Below are 18,759 nucleotides of genomic sequence, written 5' to 3'. Positions count from 1 at the left end.
CAATGCCCAGCCCGTCCCGAGCCGCGAGCAGTCCCCGAGCCGCGAGCAGTCTCCCCGCAACCGACCAACCGCCCGAACTAACTAACCCCCCCCCGCCCCCGAGCATGACATTCTATGGTATGGAATAGCTCTTTGGACAGTTTGGGTTAGCTGTGCTAGCTGTGCTGTACTCCCAGCTTGTTATGCACCTGGGCAAGCAGGAGAAGCTCAAAAAGTCCTTGAGTAGTCTGAGCACTACTTGGCAACAGCTGAAAACATCAGTGTGTTATCAACATTCTTCTGGTACTAAATCCAAAACACAGCACTATGCTAGCTACTATGAAGAAAATTAACTCTATCCCAGCCGAAACCAGGACAGCAAGATTTCTTTAAGGTGTCTTAACTTTGGCCAGTTCATTTTGTTCATACTCTTAAAACTCAGGACTGCTCTCAGTACTGTAGCACTTTTGCAATATTAGGGTTTTTTACAAATATTATTTAGGCATATTTGGTGAAAAATGGCAGTATAAAAGCACATACTCAGACTGCCATATGTATAGATCTTCAGGAGAATTTCAGTTCTCCTAAGATTGGAGACACTTAATATTTAATCACCTGGAGAGAGCTGTTGAGTGTTCGCTGTGCAATAGAACTGAAAGGAATCTCCTGTAAAATAATTTTTTTTTGCAGGTGAAGGCTATTAAACATCTGGTAAGACTCAATATTTCCTCTTGGTAGGGAAGCTGCTCTTCCCTGGAGGAGTGTGTGTTTCTGATAATAACTGATTTTCCCTGGAAAAGCTAATGGTTGATTTCTCTATTGACAGTAACAAATGATTACAATGAGTCCCTGCTCTACAGTCCAGAAGAACCAAAGATGTTTTTCAGTATTCGAGAACCTATTGTAAACAGAGTTTTCTCAAGTAGCCGGCAGCGTGGCTTCTCTTCAAAGTGAGTATTGGCTGTAGCAGTCATAGAATCATAGAATGTTTGGGGTTGGAAGGGACCCCTAGAGGTCACCTAGTCCAACCCCCCTGCAGTGAGCAGGGACACCGCTAACTAGATCAGGTTGCTCAGAGCCCCGTCCAACCTGGCCTTGAATGCTTCCAGGGATGGGGCCTCCACCACCTCTCTGGGCAACCCCTTCCAGTGTTTCACCACCCTCATTGTAAAGAATTTCTTCCTTATATCCAGTCTAAACCTACCCTGGTTTAGTTTGAAACCATTACCCCTTGTCCTGTCACAGCTGGCCCTACTAAAAAGATTTTCCCCATCTTTCCTATAGGCCCCCTTTAAGTACTGAAAGGCCACAATAAGATCGCCACGCAGCCTTCTCTTCTCCAGGCTGAACAAGCCCAACTCTATCAGCCTGTCCTCATAGCAGAGGAGCTCCAGCCCTCGGATCATTTTTGTAGCCCTCCTCTGGACCCGCTCCAACAGTTCCATGTCCTTCTTGCGCTGAGGGCTCCAGAGCTGGACGCAGTACTCAGTTCAGTAGTCACTGGAGAGTTATTTCATTCTGTGTATTTGTCAAATTATGAGTAATCCAGGAGTTGCCCTTGAAGTGTTTCAGCATCTGGTTTGTGTTCTGAGGGGCTTGAGTATTCTCATAACAACAGGAAGAACATGTTTCCACGTCCTGTTATGCCTATTTAATGTTTTATATGTGCATAGTCTTACACTGTGCCCCGTTTTGCCTGTGTGCCATTTCCCTCAGTATGAGAGACAGGTATGGACAATAAGGGAGTGAATTCAAGAAAGTGCCACTGAGATCAGTAGGGGGCCAAAACACATGGTGAGTAAAGGAGGTACTCAAACAGTGCTGTTGTTTTTTAGCCTGGAGGAGACAAGACTAAGCAGGGTGGATCCAGTTGCTGTCTTCAGCTACTAACGGATGTTTAGAGAGGAGGCTGAGTTAAACTCTTCTCAGAGCAGAATATGAGGCAACAGCCATAATTTTACAGGATGTAAGATTCTGATAAAGGAAAAAATTTTCACAGTGAGAATCGTCAGGCAGTAGAATAGGTTACCTAAAGTGCTGTCACTGTCAAACAAAACTTGACTGGGCAATGCCCTAAGAAACCTAATCAGTCTTTGAAGTAAGGCCTGCTTTGAGTGGGAGGTTGGACTAGCTGACCTTCCAAACTAAATTATTTGGTAATTCAGTCATTTTAATTTAGGGCGCTTGCATCAGGGGAAGTTCAGATTGGACATTAGAAAAAAATTTCTTCACTGAAAGGATTGTCAAGCATTAGACCAGGCTGCCCAGGGAAGTGGTGGAGTCCCCATCCCTGGAGGTATTTAAAAGACAGGTAGATGTCAGTGGATTTGGCAGTGTTAGGTTAATGGTTGGACTCTGATCTTAAAGGTCTTTTCCAACCTAAATGACTCTGTGACTCTGGAGCTTGCCTCAATTAAATATAAACTCATGAAACTGTTAAGTTACATGTTCAGAATAACTATGTTGAGAACAATACAGTATCTCAGTATCCATTAAATGTTAATTCAACCTTTTATATCAAAACAAATGCGTGAAGGACCCCCAAATTCTGCTCCTTTTGAGCCACATCAGTGTTACAACAACATTTTATGACCTAGTAATAAAGGACATCTCTGACTACTGGAACTAAATATTACAATGTTAGATGCCCAGTGTGTATGTGTCGTTTTAGAATGTTTATTGCTGCTTAGTCATTTGAGTTTGGGAGTTCTCAAGGATGAATAAATCTTAAGAGATCGTAAGAGGAGAGGTTAAAATAGGAGCAAATAATTGCATTTTCATCCATGGGTCCTACAGTACCAAGTCTTGTCTTATTTGGAGTCCTCAACACTGGATATACTATAAAAACTATACTGGAGCTACGAATGTCTGCATACCTATGAGGGTTATCTGCCCATTTTTCCTTTTTTAAGTAGTATTCACTGACTGTCACAGTTGATCTCTAGCTCTTGATACTAGACATCTCCCCACTGATGTTCTTTATCTTTTTTGACATAATAGCTGCCCGGAGTGAAATGGAGGAGTGGAACATGTCCCCATGTTCTTCTGCAGTGTCCAGACTTGGCTATGTTTTAGTGATGCACAGGCCAGCTAAGCTTTGACACAGTGGCTGTGCTTCCAAGCTTTTCATGTTTGTGAAAGATATGTCTTGCTGAAAATTTAAGTCACTGGATAGCTGTTGATTTTGGAGATCAAAACATTGTCTAGTCCAAGGCCTAAATTGGAAACAGCCAAGCACATCCATGTGAGACTGCAGTCTTGCAGCTGCTCTGGTGTAACTATTGGTTCCCATCTAGCAATACGAAAAAAGTTTGAGGAACTCTTTATTTAACAGTTTTATCTGTTTCTACATATGTGAAGAGATAAATTCCAATGGTTGAGTTAATTTTCCTTTTAAAGGTAAGTGAAAAGGAAGATGGTTAGTAGCTTTATTGTCTCTTGTCCAGCTCTAAAAGAGCTGCCTTAAATTATATAAGCTTAAATTTAAATTTCTTAGCTTAAAGATATAGTAGTCCAACTCTAATATTGATAGTAATATGCTGTAATACCTATTTATGAGGTTGCCTGGCAAGCATTCTGACCTTCAGCTTTGTGTTTGAAATTACTTTTCCATCTCTCTGTGAATGATTCATGTAACAAAATAGACTATATTCATATGCAAATTATTCGAATCTCAAGCATTGCTAGTTGAAACTGCATGTTCCACTTAACACGAAGACCATACATTAGAATCACAAATTAATTGAAAATTTTTCTGTAGAAGATTAAGCAAATCACTATTAAATGGGATCATCATCAGCGTGCTTTAAAAAATAAACCTGAACTGCAGCTTTCAATATCAAGTATTATGTTAAGGCTGTTCTCAGACTCCTGGAACAATATCCTCCATTTGACCAAGTCCTTCAGTCCTCTCTGGACTCTTTGCTATGTCTATGCAAAGTACTGATAGGTTGGGGGATTCTAGTGCTTAGTACCATGCTAAATTCTTCTCTAAGTATGCTCCTGTGTGATTAAGCATTTACCAACCCACACAAAATGTTATGTCCAAAAACCAGTCTTATTGTTCAGATAAGTGCTTATGTGAAATACTTAAATTTTTTAAGCTATTTTATGAAAACTTATTTTTTGGGTTTTTTGCAGAGTCTGTGTCCGTTCCCGTTGTTGGGATGCATGTATGGTTGTAGATGGAGGAACATCTTTTGAATTCAATGATGGGGCGATAGCTTCGATAATGATTGATACAGAGGATGCACTGTGCACTGTTCTGCTGGAAGAGTGAAGGACCCCACTGTCTTCTGCTGAAACAATTGTGGATCCAGAGAGGGAACTACTGGGGATAGACAGCACATCACAATGCTGCATTAAGTTGGAAGTTGGCCTTTTTGGATGGAAGAGCATTTGGAGGAAGCTTGAGATGCTTTTCACTCCTTTGGGTTGGGGAAATCTTAGCCTGATATTTAAGCTCTTTTTTTCATCTGGTGTAAAAGAAATATATCTGAAGTCTTACCTCTAGCTTCAGTGAAAATTGACATTTTAACCTGTAAGGCAAACATGGAAGAACATCTTTTTAAACACAGGTAGATGGGTTAAAAGTATCAAGTCAAGTAGCATTAAATATTCAGATGTACAGTTTTGTAGTAACAGTCTGGGACTGATGAAACTAAACACCTTCATACATATACTTTTGTAGAAAAGTTGACTGTCAATCTAGTGCTTTGATGCAAGGATATATAGATTTTGGTAAATCCTGATGTTGACATAATAGAAATGGAAATACAAACCTTTTATATGCTTTTCAAAAATTTTACAACTTTGTAGTTTCATACAACTTGTGACAATTTTTTTTGCTCTTCCAGTATTTTTTCTACTTTGGGGATTTACATTAATAGTAAAAGTCTGATTTAATCACATCCTGAATGAGGTAGCTTTTACCTTTTTGCTTTGGTTAGAGGGACTTGAAACCCAAGGGTTTTCTTGAGCCCTTTAATGGGGATATACAAACTATAGAAAATGTGTTGAAATACGATGTACTCCTTCACTGAATGTATTCACTGGCTAGCAGGTGTTCAGTCACAGTAGTATATGTAGGTGGCTATCATTAAGAAAAATACTTGGCCTTATCAAGCTGAATGGTTTGGAATTTTAGGTTCTGAGTTTCTTTATAATCAAGAATGCAAGGTGCTGGATGCTAGTGGTTGGAGCACAAGTTAATACCTATATGTTTTCCAAATGTGTGTTTTCAACTTCCCCAGAAAGTTTTAATTTCCAATTCTATGCTGAATTCTACTGATATTTAGTTGGCAACAAATTAATTTTAATTTTACAAGCCTCTGCTCATGTGTTAGGTAAGCAAATTGATACCAGGAAAAAAGCTCTGATTATAGAAGGGGAAATAGCTTTTTAGGTAATGTTTCAGAGAAACTGTGAACTATGACTGCCTTTGGAAATCTGTGCTGATCATTGCATAGATGAGAGGGCAGAGTTTGACAAAATGAAGATTCCTACAGCAGGAACTCTTCTGCTACGTGACTTGAAACAAACAAATGTGTTTTGTTCTGTCTACTACAGATCTGTTTCCAAAAGTGAGTTTTCTTCAAGCTACTTTTCAATGAAGAGACTTCTGTAACAGATGTTCTCAGGTCTAATGGAAACGGTGTCCAGTGTGGCCAATCAGTGTATTTATTGCTAATCACAAAATGTAAGCTGATCTTTGTAGGTGGAGGAAGTGGGTAAAGGATTTTTTTTTTCTACTACTAAAGTGTTTGTATTCACTGTAAATCAGAATTTAGAGGAAATTGATTGACCAGACCATTCATTTCGAGGAAAATGTGATAACAGATGGAGCTTCCTGAAAAAGCTATCTCTGTGTACATTTCACCTTTTAAGTGTGCTGCAGGTTGAGTTATTTACACTATCTGCTTGAGTTATTGGGATTGCAGACCAGAGGGGGAAAATCAAAGTAGCCAAATACTCTTTCAAAACTTGGTAAGTTTGGGAACTATCAGAATGAAGCTCTTAATATCTAACATGATCTGCAAAGCTGGTCCGAAGGTAAAGATGTGAAAGACTAACCTTTCTTTAAAGTTAGCTGCATGGAGACTAGGGTGTTTTGGTTATTCCTGATCCATCTGTAACCAGTTAAGGATGATTTATGTGCCTCTGTTTAGTACACTAGTCAATATGCTGTTAAGATTAAAAAAAAAAAAACAAAAAACCACAACACACCAATGCCATTAATTTTTATGATTTCCTAGGACTTCACCACTGTGTTAGATCAGAGGTGTAGGTATTTAAAGTGTCCTTGAATACCTGCATAGATGAATTTATGGCAGAAACCCTGTCCCCTACTTAGACATTTGTGTTCAGTAATGTTTTAATGGAGAGTGCTTAGTCTGATCAGGGTGCATACCTCTTAAAGGTGCTTGTCATCCTTACTATAAATGCTAAGACTAAAAGGCAATGTTTTCAGTCCTACAGACCCAAAGTATGATCTGGTTTAGGGCTTAGTAAGAGACTTGTCAGTCAAATTCCTAATTTACTTAGCAAAATGGAAACCTGACCTACTCATGAGTGACCTCTACTGGTTTTGTCTGTATTTAATTGCACTTCTGATGAAGCATTTACTGGTCAATGCTTGATTTAAATAACTAGGATGATTTGGAGATCTATAGTAAATAAACAGCAAGCAACTACCTTATTTCATTAAAGAACTGTAGAATCCTTTTTAGGGATCCTTTTATTACAGAGGATTGCAGTACAGACAACTTACCCAGCAGACAGTATTCTGTGACAGGACTGAGTATTGGTTTAATGCTGATTTAACCTGCCTGTACTGGCAGTGAACTCTGTACCTCTTCTACCTGCTGAATCAAATCCATGGTCTTTTCATTTAGTGCCAGTCCACACTGTGTTCTGCTAAACTAGACCTGTCATTCTTTGCTTTTTTTTTAAAAAAGTGGTGTTTATACATTATGTAATAAAAATTAAAAACTTAATAGATACCTAAAATTGTCCTGTGCCTTATTTCAACTTTCAAAAATGTTTCATGTTCTCAGCTCCTTCTCACTTACTGTGCAGTTTAAGTAATGGTTTCTAAGCCTTCATGTTGTAGGTAAAATGCAGACTTAATCTACGTAGCTCCAAGCAATCCATACCAAAAACTGCTACCAAATAACTTTTTTCAGTTAGGGGTAGCAGTTTTTGGTATGGATTGCTTGGAGCTACCAAATAACTTTTTTCAGTTAGGAAAAGGTCAGTGGTGCACCTTATGGAGAGGACTTCCATTATGTGTCTGCTAAGCTGCCATCATAACAAACAAACAGACCTGCAGCAGTATTTGTCCTCTTCCTTTGAGTCCTTGGTACTCAAAGAACCAAGTTCAGCTTCTAGCTAAAGCCATACTATCCCAATTCTGTACAGCGTTTTAAAGCACAGGATATTAAATGCCAAGTGTATTGGTGATTAACACCCTGTCCTCTAAACCACCATTGTTTAGACACTGGACAGATTTATCTTTTTTTAATCTGCAACACAAAGTTGGTGGCAAGTCAGGGGAAGTGTTCACCCATCCATCAGTCATTTTGTACAATACAGCAATTCCTTACATCTTTATTAAATGCAAAAGTATGAGGTTACATTGTGCAGAGGGAAGAATTCGCAATAGTGCTGTGCTGTAAAGATTTACTTTTTTTCCTTGAAGTAATTTAAGGCATAAACTTAAGGCTGCAAACTGTGAAGCAGCAGAATATCCAATGTCCTCCAACCTCCCATCCCTTCTCCACTCCAGCTTTCACAAGCCCGTTAACTCTTTTGTAAGGGCACAAGCCCATTAGTGACTCAAGTGTTACTTACCCTCTGTTAAATCTAATAAAATACAAACCAGCTTAGAACAGATTAACAAGACAATGCTGTATTTGCTATACTATAGAATGTCAAGTTAAATATCAACTGCTAGTAGTCATACAATCTTTCCACAGTAATTAATCTGTTCTGTACTACCAGATATTTATCCCCGAACTCTTTTCTTCAGATTGAGATGGAAACACTACACCTACGCAACAGCCCTACAGTAATGATGTAGGCTAACCTTAAGCATCCATTAATAATTCACCACCTGTTTGCTTGCTGCATTCATGGGAAGAAAAGCAGCATATTCATGCCCTACACAGGGTGCAAGTTTTGCCCTAGGACTTCTCAATGAACAAACACACCTGCTGGAACATTCTAGGCTTATGCATGAGGACCCTGATGACAGATCTAGATCAAATTTTTATTTAAAGTCATTATCTGTGCCTATCCTTAGTTTGGTTTTGGGGTTTGGTGGTAGGTTTTTTTGGACAGTTATTCAGCTTTTCCTATGACAAAAAAACCCCAAAACCCCACCCCTAGACAGTAGTAGTTAGTGTTACAGATAAAAGAAGTGAAATGATACTACAAACATAAGCTATTATAAAAGAGAAATTTATGCGTCTTAATAGCACCAGACCATCTCTTCCTTTCAGCACTCTTACACTGCAGTCCCAAAGTTTTGATTTTGGTCTCGAGATCTTGAATCACTTGGGCCCTCCTCCTGCAAGATTTCTGCCAATTTGTGAGTTGCAGTTGAAAGATCGTGTTCTTTACAGGCAGCAAGAGAACGTTTTTAAGACGTCGTATCTGAGATAAAGCTCACCAAAGCTACATTAAGGTTCTGCAACATCTAATCATAAAGCCTAGCACCACCACAAGAAACAGCTGATACAGGAAACAACCCACAAACTGGGCGGCTTCTCATCTTACTGAACATCTTGTTCAATTAAGGATTTTAATTGGTTTAATACCACTATTCGTTTTGAGTTCTGCCAACTCAAAGACAATTCCTTAGTAAGCCTTACTAAGACACCTAGCACCTCCACAAGCTGTTTCAGGAGTTGTAGAGCCAGAATTTAACCAAAAGGACCTTTAGAACACCTTAGAGCAACAATAGCTGCATCACAGCCTGCAACAGTTGCTAGAGGCTGACATTGTTTAATTACAATGATTGTTTCATGATATTTTTTAAAAACTCCCCTGTTAAAAAAAAAAAAGACAAGGAAAAATTCTAAAACTGCTCATAGATCATCAGATTTCTAAAGGCTTTAAGTAAAAAAAAAACCTCACTGTAAAAATATTTATGAAGCTACATTAAGGCGTAAGACCAAGTTAGAATGCTTTTTACAATAACAGTACTGTGATTAAAGGTGCACCAGCACTCTGCTTTTTAAGGAGTTTCACACAGTGTGTCCATCCCATCCAGTGCATTGTACATGATCATAAGCCACTAGGATTTCTCAGTGTCAATCTGCATTTGATCCCCCAAATCTCGTGGTTCTTTTTACTGCCAACAGTTGGCCTTGCAATACTTGTAAAGTGTGAACAATTGATCTTCAAGTCAGGAAGTGTTTCCTTGAGGAGCTGTAGGGAGCTATCAGTCACTATTCCAAATACCTGAAGAGTCTTTAATGTTGGAATTTCACCAAGTTCTCTAGAAGGAGAAAAATACAAAATTAATCATGAGCCTGAAGACTTTTTTTTTCCCCAGTCTGTACCCAAACTAGGTAACTCCATTTCTACTAATTTCTTAGAAGTAAGATAACTAATTAAGCTAAATTCCCCTTCCTACTTTTTAGAAGCACATATTTAATTGAAACCAGTTCTTTGTACTGATAAGTCAGGAAACAGGCTGCATAAATTGCTTCTTGCTGTTCTCTCCCTCTCTCCCACACAGAGTGAAAACAAACTGGTTCCTCCCCTTTCATTTCCCTGGACTTGAACGTTTAGAAGAAGTGGAAGGAATTGCCCCAGATGAAGTCTCAGGATGTGGCTCAGAGGACACAAGCCCCTAGGTACTATCAGTCTCCAATTTGCTACGACACTTTGGTGAGTAGCCAGCCCTGGCTTCTCAATTGCTTCACATTTGCCCAGTCATCATGTGAACTGTGTATCTATAAGCAAGTGTTGGACAAAATCGAAAGGCAGAGACATACAAGCTGTCATCGTGACAGCACACGCTTTAAATTCCCTTATGCTCTGCATGAATAGCAAACCAAAGCCATTTAGGGATTACTTACACTAAGGCAGCAGGTGATATCTGATAACACCGGCTAAGACACAGATGTTGTAGAAAGATGAGTTGATGAAAAAACTGGAAACACTCAGGTTTCAACATCACGCTGTCACTGTACATGAGAGCACATGAAATAGAGGTTTAAGTATAAAATAGCAGCAAATCTGGCATTTCCAAAATTCAAACTGAGAAATGTAACGAGTATCAACTTCTTTTTCTACCACCCATTTCTAACAACCCATTTCTAGTGTCATATATATGTTGTGGGGGAGGGATTTTGATTTTCACTGAAGGGCAAGTGAAGCAGAAGCTTCTCTGCAGGCAGATACTCTTCAGCAGAACTCATGCCATGAAAAGGCAGTTACTTTACACATTGAGATTTCAAAATATTTTAATTGAATAAGTCAAAACCAAAATACACTTTTTTTTTTTTTTTAAAGTTCTATGGCCAATTAACAAATTTGAGCTGAACTAAACCCTCTCTAAGTGTGCTAGGCTCATAAACTGTATGCATCTAAATGCTTCCTTCCACTCTACCTCTCGACTACAATCACTTGTTAGTTAACAAATCCTGTATGCATGTAACATTTATGCCAAGGCAACAAAGAAATCTTCAGGTTACCTACCCGCTCCAGTTTAGGTCATGCCAGATAGGAAATCTTTTGTAGGTTTAGCACAGGAAGTATTTTCTGGTTGGGCAATCCTACACAATCATGCGTTATTGCTATATAATTACTGCACCACAGGAGAATTGGCAAGGCCCTGAACCATAGGGATTTAAGGACTAGCTGCACAGGTCTTCTTACCTTAGATCTAAATGGACCAGAAAAGGACATCTTTCCACCAGTGTTTTAACGTCTGAAAAGAGGTCACACAGAGTCAGTCCATCTTTCAGTAACAAGATGAACGTGATTTATACAGTCTACGCACTTCCACGCATGTTCACTTACATGTTCTGTACTGGAACCCAATAACCGAAGCACAACTTTTTGTTAAAAAGATACACACTGAAGACATACAGCATATCGTCTGCCTATCAAGATACCTTATAAGGACTTTTTTTTAATCCTCAGCAAAACAGATCCATTTAGTCCAAAGAAGTGTCCTTAAAAGTCAATTCCACCAGCAACTTGGCAAGTGAATCATTCAAATAATAATGCTGTAAAAATCTACCGAGACACAGTAATGGCGAGATGCCTGAAATTCTTGCATGTAGTGAAAAAATAGAAAAAAAATATTTCCACACATGAAAGACCTTTTCAGAGCATCAAGTTCTTAAGGAGTCTCCATTTTTAACCACAGAAAGTACTCTCCTCATGACAAAGTTGCGGTTTTCCTGAGTTAAACTGTAAATTCTCGAGACCATCTTTTCATTGTCTACAACCAGCATAGAATCACCCACAGCTCAGGTATCACCTAAAAGGCCAGTATGATTAGCAGGGTGCTAATCAACATGCAAGAGGATTTTGGTATTTCAGAATTTACTTGAAAACAACACCTAAATCATGAGAATTAGTGAACTATTCAAATCTTATGCCTTATAAATTGCATTAAAACAGTAAAATTACTCATAGAAAATGTTTTGCAAACAGAAGAGCTCTGCACATTGTCTCTACGGGTCAGATCAACAGAAGGTTCAAATTCCTGATTTGAAGATTATGTAGCATGTTTGTTTATGGGTTTTGGGCTGAGATAAAAAGACTGGTCCCTGCCCACAAGAGAATGCATGCCAAGGTCTGTGTGACATTTAAACAGGAAAAAAAGAAAGGTCACAGCCTGTGTGTCACCTACCTGCTTGTCAGCCACTGCCATCATCGCATTTGCTCGCTGAGAAAATGAATTTCTCTTTACTATCAAAGACATTTCACCCTTTATGCTCTTGTCCATTTTGTTGTGCTCTCTTCCCAAATCTGTATTTCTCTGCATTTTCTATTACCCTGTAACCCTACCCAACTTTCCCTCCTAGAACTACAAGCAAGTAAATAGTTGATCGCTGAGTTGATCACTGTTGATCACTGAGATTATTTGCCTTCCAAATTAACTGGTGTCTGTAAGACATCATATCAGCCTGAAACTCAAGTAGTTACTGTGACTGTTCTCTTTTGGAAGATGCCTTCAGCAGCCACAATAGCAGAAGCCTTTAAGAAGGCTCCAAGAACAGTATCTGGAAGGCTAATTCGCACTGGATCCCATGTTCCACTGTGAACTGTATCCTGCTTCCAGGAATAACTTCAGAAGTAAGGGCCTTTCAACCTAAAATGAAATGAGCTTTCACCTGACTATTTTTAAATTCAGAACACAAATCATCTCACCCATCACTGCTGAGCCAGAGACATGCATAAGATTATCTGACAGCAAGAACACCAAGCTATACAGAGCACAAAAATCAGTGTTAGTGCATGGTTGCTCTATACACTCAGTGGATGCCAACCAGAAGAAAATATAAAGCTTGCTGCTTTATCCCATAGTGGGATAAAGGTTTGCCATGCTGCTATTTACCTGGTATCTGTAGATTCTGTCTGTATCCACTTAAATTTAATTGGGTTACTCTTGAAGTAATATGGTTGACTGCTGCTTTGACATGGGTGGCTGTGAAGTCACACCAGGACAAGTTCAGCTCGTCCAACCTACACACAGATGAACAAAGAGCTGTTTAGAAGAATGAAATACAGTTTGAGTTCTGATCTTATCTGTTACAGTCAATACTTTTATGGCAAAAACTTGTAACACACCTGCTACCAACTTCCTGTATTCACGACTACAGATTTTGCTATGACAGTAATTAAGCACCGGAGCAGGTTGCCCAGGCTGTGGAATCTGTCTTTGAAGGTTTTCAAGATCCAACCAGAGAAAGTCCTCATCAGCCTGGCCAGTGCAGAATTTAGACCCTGCTGCTCTGGGCAAGGGGTTGAAGTGACTTCCCAAGGTCACTTCCAACTAGAATGATTCAGTAACATCTCAGGAAGTGAAATGGTTCTCTCCAGGGACTGCCACGGGGAGACACTGTCTTTTCATCTTACTTCTGGGTTTGTGACCTGAATCTGTTACTACTGAACAGATGTTCACATTGAGAGGAAAAAAGGCTGTCCATTATTAGCATTGGTCAGATGACCAATTAATTCTAATTAGCATGAAATACTTTGTAGTTTTATATAAGCATTGGCCACACTGTGACCTAACTAACTCTTTACATGCTTGATTAGCTAGAGCCTATCACCATTCAGGGCTGGGACAAAGTTTTTGTTTTATGTGCAGGTGTTGTAGATGTAACCAGAGGACAAAGATGCAGTGAACAGCACAACTAGAGCATTTAGCTGGCAATCTCTACGTATAAGAAAAAACAGTTAAAATTGCCACTGGCATGCCTAGGATCAGGTTTGCCATCTGCTACGCACTGTGCGCTGTACAGACTGCCATTCCCTAAAGAGCTCATGATCCAAGTAATTAGACCAAGAAACAGAAGTTATCTACCCACGAGAGGCAGAGAAAGATTAAGGTTTTGCCTGTCCACTAACTTGCAGTTTGATTAAAAACATGCTTTTGCAGAAGCAAAGGTTAAGGAGATTGTCCAGCATCTCACAGAAAGGTCAGGATATAAATCCCAGACTGACTGGGGCTCAGTTCAGTGACTTCCTACCAGCAGATGGTTTAATCACTGGAGCTGTCAATCTGAACACAGTGCTTCATGAAGTAGAAGGTTACTCAAGGATTATTCTATCATGGATGGATGTTTTCTGCCATTCACGCTGTACTCTGATTGCAGAGGGAGCTCTGGGACTCTACTTTTCAGTTTCGAAGCACACACTTTCCATTTGTGACGATCACATAGTGCTTTCATTAAGAAAATCAAATGTACATGATAATCAAAAGAACAAAAACCCAACACAAGACTTCCTTTAAGAACAATCAAGGAAACTCATGAAAAATCGCTGAAGTACATCTTTGCTATTAAAGAAGAAAACAGCTTGATGGAAAGAAACTATCTGACTATTCAGCTAATAATGAACTATTAGGCATTTAGGAACAGAAAATATAAAAAAATACAAAAGGCATTAGAGAGAAGTACAGTTGGGATGCCTGTGGAAAAAAAATAAAAAGGATCCTTCTTCTCATGAGTAGCAAAAACTATTTTTGTCTTACGTAGAACAGCTGTTCAACATCAGCTCCAAGGCTTCTGCAGAAAACCCTGAGCACCCACAGAGATTTAGTCGTATCAAACCAGGATTCTTAGCAATGCTCCTGTAGAGAAGAAAGAAGAAAAGTCTGATAAAATTTTGATGTTGGAACACTGCTGGCATTGCTAGGATATGTGTTTATTTTTAAGAGCTAAGATCCCAAGCACAGAATTATTTGTTAAACATGCACCATTGCACCTTCAGTAAACTGACCAACCTAAGAGTCCGTAAGGATCTCAACTCTGTACTTGCTGCGTCATAGCACAACTCTGAAAGGAATACTTGCCTATCTACCTGGCATACATGACAAGTCTGCAAATTTATAAACTGAAAAGTTTAAAAGGAAACAATTTCTTTTCACCTTCTCCTGTTGTATGCCATTAAATACACACCATGGCTTATTAGAGATGACTATGCCTCTACAAAAGACAAAGCAATCATCCCATTTTTGAAGTCACCTCTCTGCAAGATGGAGGTTATTCCAGAAGAAAATGCATGTCCAAATAGCATCTCCCTGAACACGTTTGCAAGACTAGAGCAGACATGCAGTTGGCAACATCTGGAAAAACCCTTACACCCAGTATCTACATTTGTACACAAGGCAATAGAATCCCATCATTGGTGCCTAATTAGTGCCAAATTTTCAGAAACTTTTTGTCTGGTGTCAAAAGTCAAACTATATTGGTTTATTTGTGCTCTGGGTTTTTTTGGGTTTGTTTTTTTTTTGTTTTTTTTTGTTTGTTTGGTTTTTTTGTTTTCCCCCTCTGGTGTGAGGAAGGCATCAGAAAGCTCAAAAGTAGAAAGCAGGACACCCAGAGTCTCTGCCATCTGACCTATGGTCCCTGGCACCTCCACAATCACCTGAACAGGAGGTTGACTGCACACCCATTGATGTTTTCTAGTTTAACCAAACAGTTCATCTGCTTGACAGAATCTGTAAACTACCAGACAACTAGAGTGAAGTTCAATGAAGAAGTGAGAAGTAGTGCAAAGCACAATGAGTATCTGGTGGGAGACCTGCTGAGACCCCTTAAAACAGAAAAGAACCTGTATGCCAAACACTAAGTTATCTTGCGAGCACAGAAATAGGAAAATAAAAGTGGCTCTGCTGTACAGCTTGGCTGTGGGAACAGCCAAGGGAGACATAAACCCTAGACAGATGAGCTGTTTCCCCAGGCTCCCCGTACTCTCGGGAACGAAAAAAAAGGCCACCAACAAACACCTCTTCCAGAGGGGTGTTTCTTCCCCACCTCATCTCTTGGTGGATGGAGAGGAAAGAGGCAGCTCATCTAGCCTGCCAGCTAGCTCTGTTAGGTGCCTAAAACTGGCTGTTTCAAAAGACTCTCACAATGAACAAATCTCAACTGCATTCTTTCGCTAGCCTGCACAAAATGGTAGCACCAAACAGAAGGTATTTACTTCCCAGCATGTCACTCACTTGATGATGTCATCAGATAGGACTAGTCCCTCCAAGCTGAGGTTCTGCAGCCTTTCACACAGACACAGAATACTCTGGAGGTCTGCAACAGAGACTGTGCAGTTCGACAAATCCATATGTTGAACTCTGAGAGGTCTAAAAAAGGAGAAAGGCAGGTTACTAAAATTGCATTAAAACCTGCTCCACAAATTCCCCATACCATAAGTATACCCCATACACTAAAGCTATGCAAAGCTTGCGGAAAATAATTATACTGTTGTATTCAGCTGCACATTGGACATACCACTAAGCTCACTGGCCCTTCTGCTAAGCTACCAGCCCAAAACTGCAGAACTCCTATCCTCAAGGCATGTACAGGATTTGTCATAACACCTGAGAAGTCTATCCAGCTGAGTTAAATAATTTTTTTCAGCTTCCCCCATAAAAATGCTGGAGACGTTGACAATTCTTGGTTCTACAAGGTATAAATTGCAAGTGGATGATGGTGCTTGATACTTTCAAAAATTGCATTAACTTGGTTTTAAATAACTGACAGGTGAACACAGATCCTCTTATTTCAACACATGCCTAACCATTGATCAGCTCTTCCATACTCCAGAGACAACACGAGTGCTACTACTGGTGGAGACCTTAAAACCAAAAATACGCAAGAGAAACTGTGAATATCTGAGATGTGGCTTCAGGATCCAGAACACGCAGAAAAAGCCTTACTTGCTTGTTTTAAACAATGGATTCCCAATACAAGATCTTGGGCAGCGGAATACAGTAACACCTGCAGGCAGCAACTGTCCAATCACTCCTGGCAGCAGATTTCTACCAGTCAGATCAAGAGTCTGCCAGAGAGATTCATCAAACCTAAGGCACAGAATTTTACTTGTTAGCGAGTTAGAAAGGGTCAGAGCTACAAGTATAACCACAGAAAGTTTTCAGTGTCACAAAAGGCTGAGAGGAAGGAAAGCTATTTAATGGAAATTACTAATGTTAAAATGTGAGCCATCTTTTTATTATACATATTTATAACCCAAATAGAGCATAAACTGAATTATGAATGAATAAACAAGCCGAGAAACAGGTCATTTAACAGTCTATAGAAGCAAAGGTTTTCTTTGTACTAAATACTGAGAAGTAATACTTACGAAAGACGATGCCATCTCTTGCAAATCAGGGAAACTTTTAGCAAGTCATTTAGGGGCAAATACGCAAAGATTGCCAAAAGTAATTCATCTGGAAGTGCATTTTCAGATGCCTTGTTTAGCGTGGTTGTTAAAAGCACCTCTACAGTCTCTCTAGGGTATACAGACATCAGCCCACTACTTACCCCCCTTTCAGCTCTTCACTGTAGGAAGAAATTATTAACCATCTTTGCCTAGGTATGACTGGCAAATGCAAAGCTTTCCACTGCATCAACTAAAGCTATGGAAAAACAAGTTTCCTAAAAAAATGACAATAACCTTTACTCACATGCTCATTTTGAAACAAGAGCATCTCAGTTAATTCCCTTCTGTTCTAAGGCTTGTACAGTCCTATTTTTTTTCTCTGCCATGCCCATCTGTCCTATGCATGTCAGGCTCCCAGAAGGGGAGCTATGCTTTTGAGTGGTACACAGAAAAAAGCAGATACTGCAAACTCTTAAAACTGCCACACCCTCCCCCCCTCCAGAATTATCTGAAAGGATGTGGTGCAATCTCAACATCTCACGAGTAGACACAGGGCTCCAGAAGGTGTTGCCGTTCACATGGGAGATTTCTAGGCGGTGGAGCTCAAGAACAGCTGCCCGTGACCCAACACTCCATCTTATTTAAAAGCAGGGCTGATGGAAGGCATTCCCACCTTTCACATGACAGTCTAGTGTCTGGAGAAAGCTATTTATTTTGCATTCTGTAGTTGCTGCAGACTGAAAACACATTTTGATACCAGGAAAAGGAACCCAGCATCCTATAACCCCTTCTCCAAGTGCCCCAGGCCTTCACATTACAGCCCTGCCCTTTTCCTGCCAGTCCCTTTCCAGCCCTGGAGCCTTACGTCCTTTGCTGCACCTTCCCTGTTGCTCTCTGGCAGGGTCCCCTGCATTGCTCACAGCTCAGCTCCAACAGGAACGGGGATGTCCCCTCTGGCATACCTCAGCCTGCACCATGAGAGATGTGGACCTGGATACCTTTGGTCTCGAGGACCAAGTATCTTACTTCTTAGATGCTTAAGATAAAAAAAAAAATAAATTTAAAAAATCAGGCCCCCCTGGGTTTCAAAATTGTACTGGAGACAGCAGCACCAACGGTCCATATTCATCTGACAGCCACAGCTGTATTTTGTGAAGATCCTGGCCCTGCTTGGTATGTGGTGAAACATCTCTTGGAACAGGTCCCCTGGGCAGAACAACAGAAGCAGCTCAGGGCCCTGCTGGGCCAAGTCCCAGGCAGCAAGAGCAGACAGACACAGGGACACACACACAGACAGGGGCTGGTGGGGCTAGGCAGTAGCCAATCATGGCTTACGTAGGCCACAGCTCTGGAGCCAGGCCACCTCTGCTTGAAGGCTTACATAAAACAGGACTTATCATCCCAAGCCTGAAAGCCACTAGGTCTACAAGTAATACTCTGCTGGGAAAGAGCAAAAAACCAAAGCACAGAATAAAGTACTAATGACTTGTGATGCCCGCTCTCCATCTCTCCTGAAGGGCGAACGAAACCTGGACCAGGGTGATGGTACCTGACTCTGCCTCGCGGAGCAGCCGAGGCCGGCGCACGATGACAAAGTCCTTTTCCTTCTCCTTCACCTTCTGCCGTTTCTGAGGAGGACAGGGTGACGACACCAGCAGGTCCTGAGGGGTGTTTTCATTGCCCAGCTTATCCTTCTTAAGGACAGACACTCCCATGCCCGAGAGGAAATCCGAGGTCTTGCTGGAGTCCCAGTCCCAGGTGAAGCTGCTGGAAACATTGCTGCTGGAGGACGGGATCTCCTGGAGGTGCTTTCTGCAGGCACAGCAAAACCCGCAGGCTCTCAAGGCGCCGCCGGGCCGACGCCGAACACGAGATGGGGCTCCCCGTGCCCCGAAGCGCTCCGCAGCCGCGCACAATCCGCATCCC

At 40.6% G+C, this 18,759-nt stretch overlaps 2 protein-coding genes across 5 annotated transcripts in view; one reads left to right on the top strand and one right to left on the bottom strand.

Annotated features, from left to right (window-relative positions):
• The window catches only part of NADK2 (NAD kinase 2, mitochondrial), a 25,344-nt gene extending 18,700 nt beyond the window's left edge, over positions 1 to 6,644 (top strand). For 3 of the 4 annotated variants that reach the window (XM_009647312.2, XM_009647309.2, XM_009647308.2), the window contains exons 10-11: positions 806 to 929; positions 4,120 to 6,644. In XM_009647312.2, the coding sequence (XP_009645607.1) occupies positions 806 to 929; positions 4,120 to 4,258 (263 nt within the window). In that variant the 3' untranslated portion in view covers positions 4,259 to 6,644. The other variant, XM_035902670.1, reaches the window with a different exon arrangement.
• A 1,670-nt stretch (positions 6,645 to 8,314) lies between these two features.
• Positions 8,315 to 18,735, bottom strand: SKP2 (S-phase kinase associated protein 2). The gene is made up of 9 exons (XM_035902725.1): positions 18,381 to 18,735; positions 16,813 to 16,922; positions 16,388 to 16,531; positions 15,677 to 15,811; positions 14,204 to 14,302; positions 12,563 to 12,690; positions 10,870 to 10,921; positions 10,068 to 10,175; positions 8,315 to 9,481 (listed from the first exon to the last, which is right to left on the bottom strand). Exons 1-9 carry the CDS (start codon positions 18,546 to 18,548, stop codon positions 9,268 to 9,270), a joined length of 1,158 nt encoding a protein of 385 aa, XP_035758618.1. The 5' UTR covers positions 18,549 to 18,735; the 3' UTR covers positions 8,315 to 9,267.
• Positions 18,736 to 18,759: the final 24 nt, after the last annotated feature.

The sequence above is a fragment of the Egretta garzetta genome, unplaced genomic scaffold (assembly GCF_000687185.1).
Source record: "Egretta garzetta isolate BGI_Z169 unplaced genomic scaffold, ASM68718v1 scaffold59, whole genome shotgun sequence".
NCBI classification, from domain to species: domain Eukaryota; kingdom Metazoa; phylum Chordata; class Aves; order Pelecaniformes; family Ardeidae; genus Egretta; species Egretta garzetta.
The sequence above is the reverse complement of the archived record's forward strand: the minus strand, read 5'-3'. Positions and strand labels throughout refer to the sequence as shown.

Coding starts and splice junctions, on each gene's coding strand:
- SKP2 (XM_035902725.1), bottom strand. CDS start 18,548: ATGGGAGTGTCTGTCCTTAAGAAGGATAAGCTGGGCAATGAAAACACC. Junction 16,532..16,812: donor AAGAGATGGCATCGTCTTTC/GTAAGTATTACT, acceptor TCTGTGCCTTAG/GTTTGATGAATCTCTCTGGC. Junction 10,922..12,562: donor ACAGAATCTACAGATACCAG/GTAAATAGCAGC, acceptor ACCTCTTTTCAG/ACGTTAAAACACTGGTGGAA.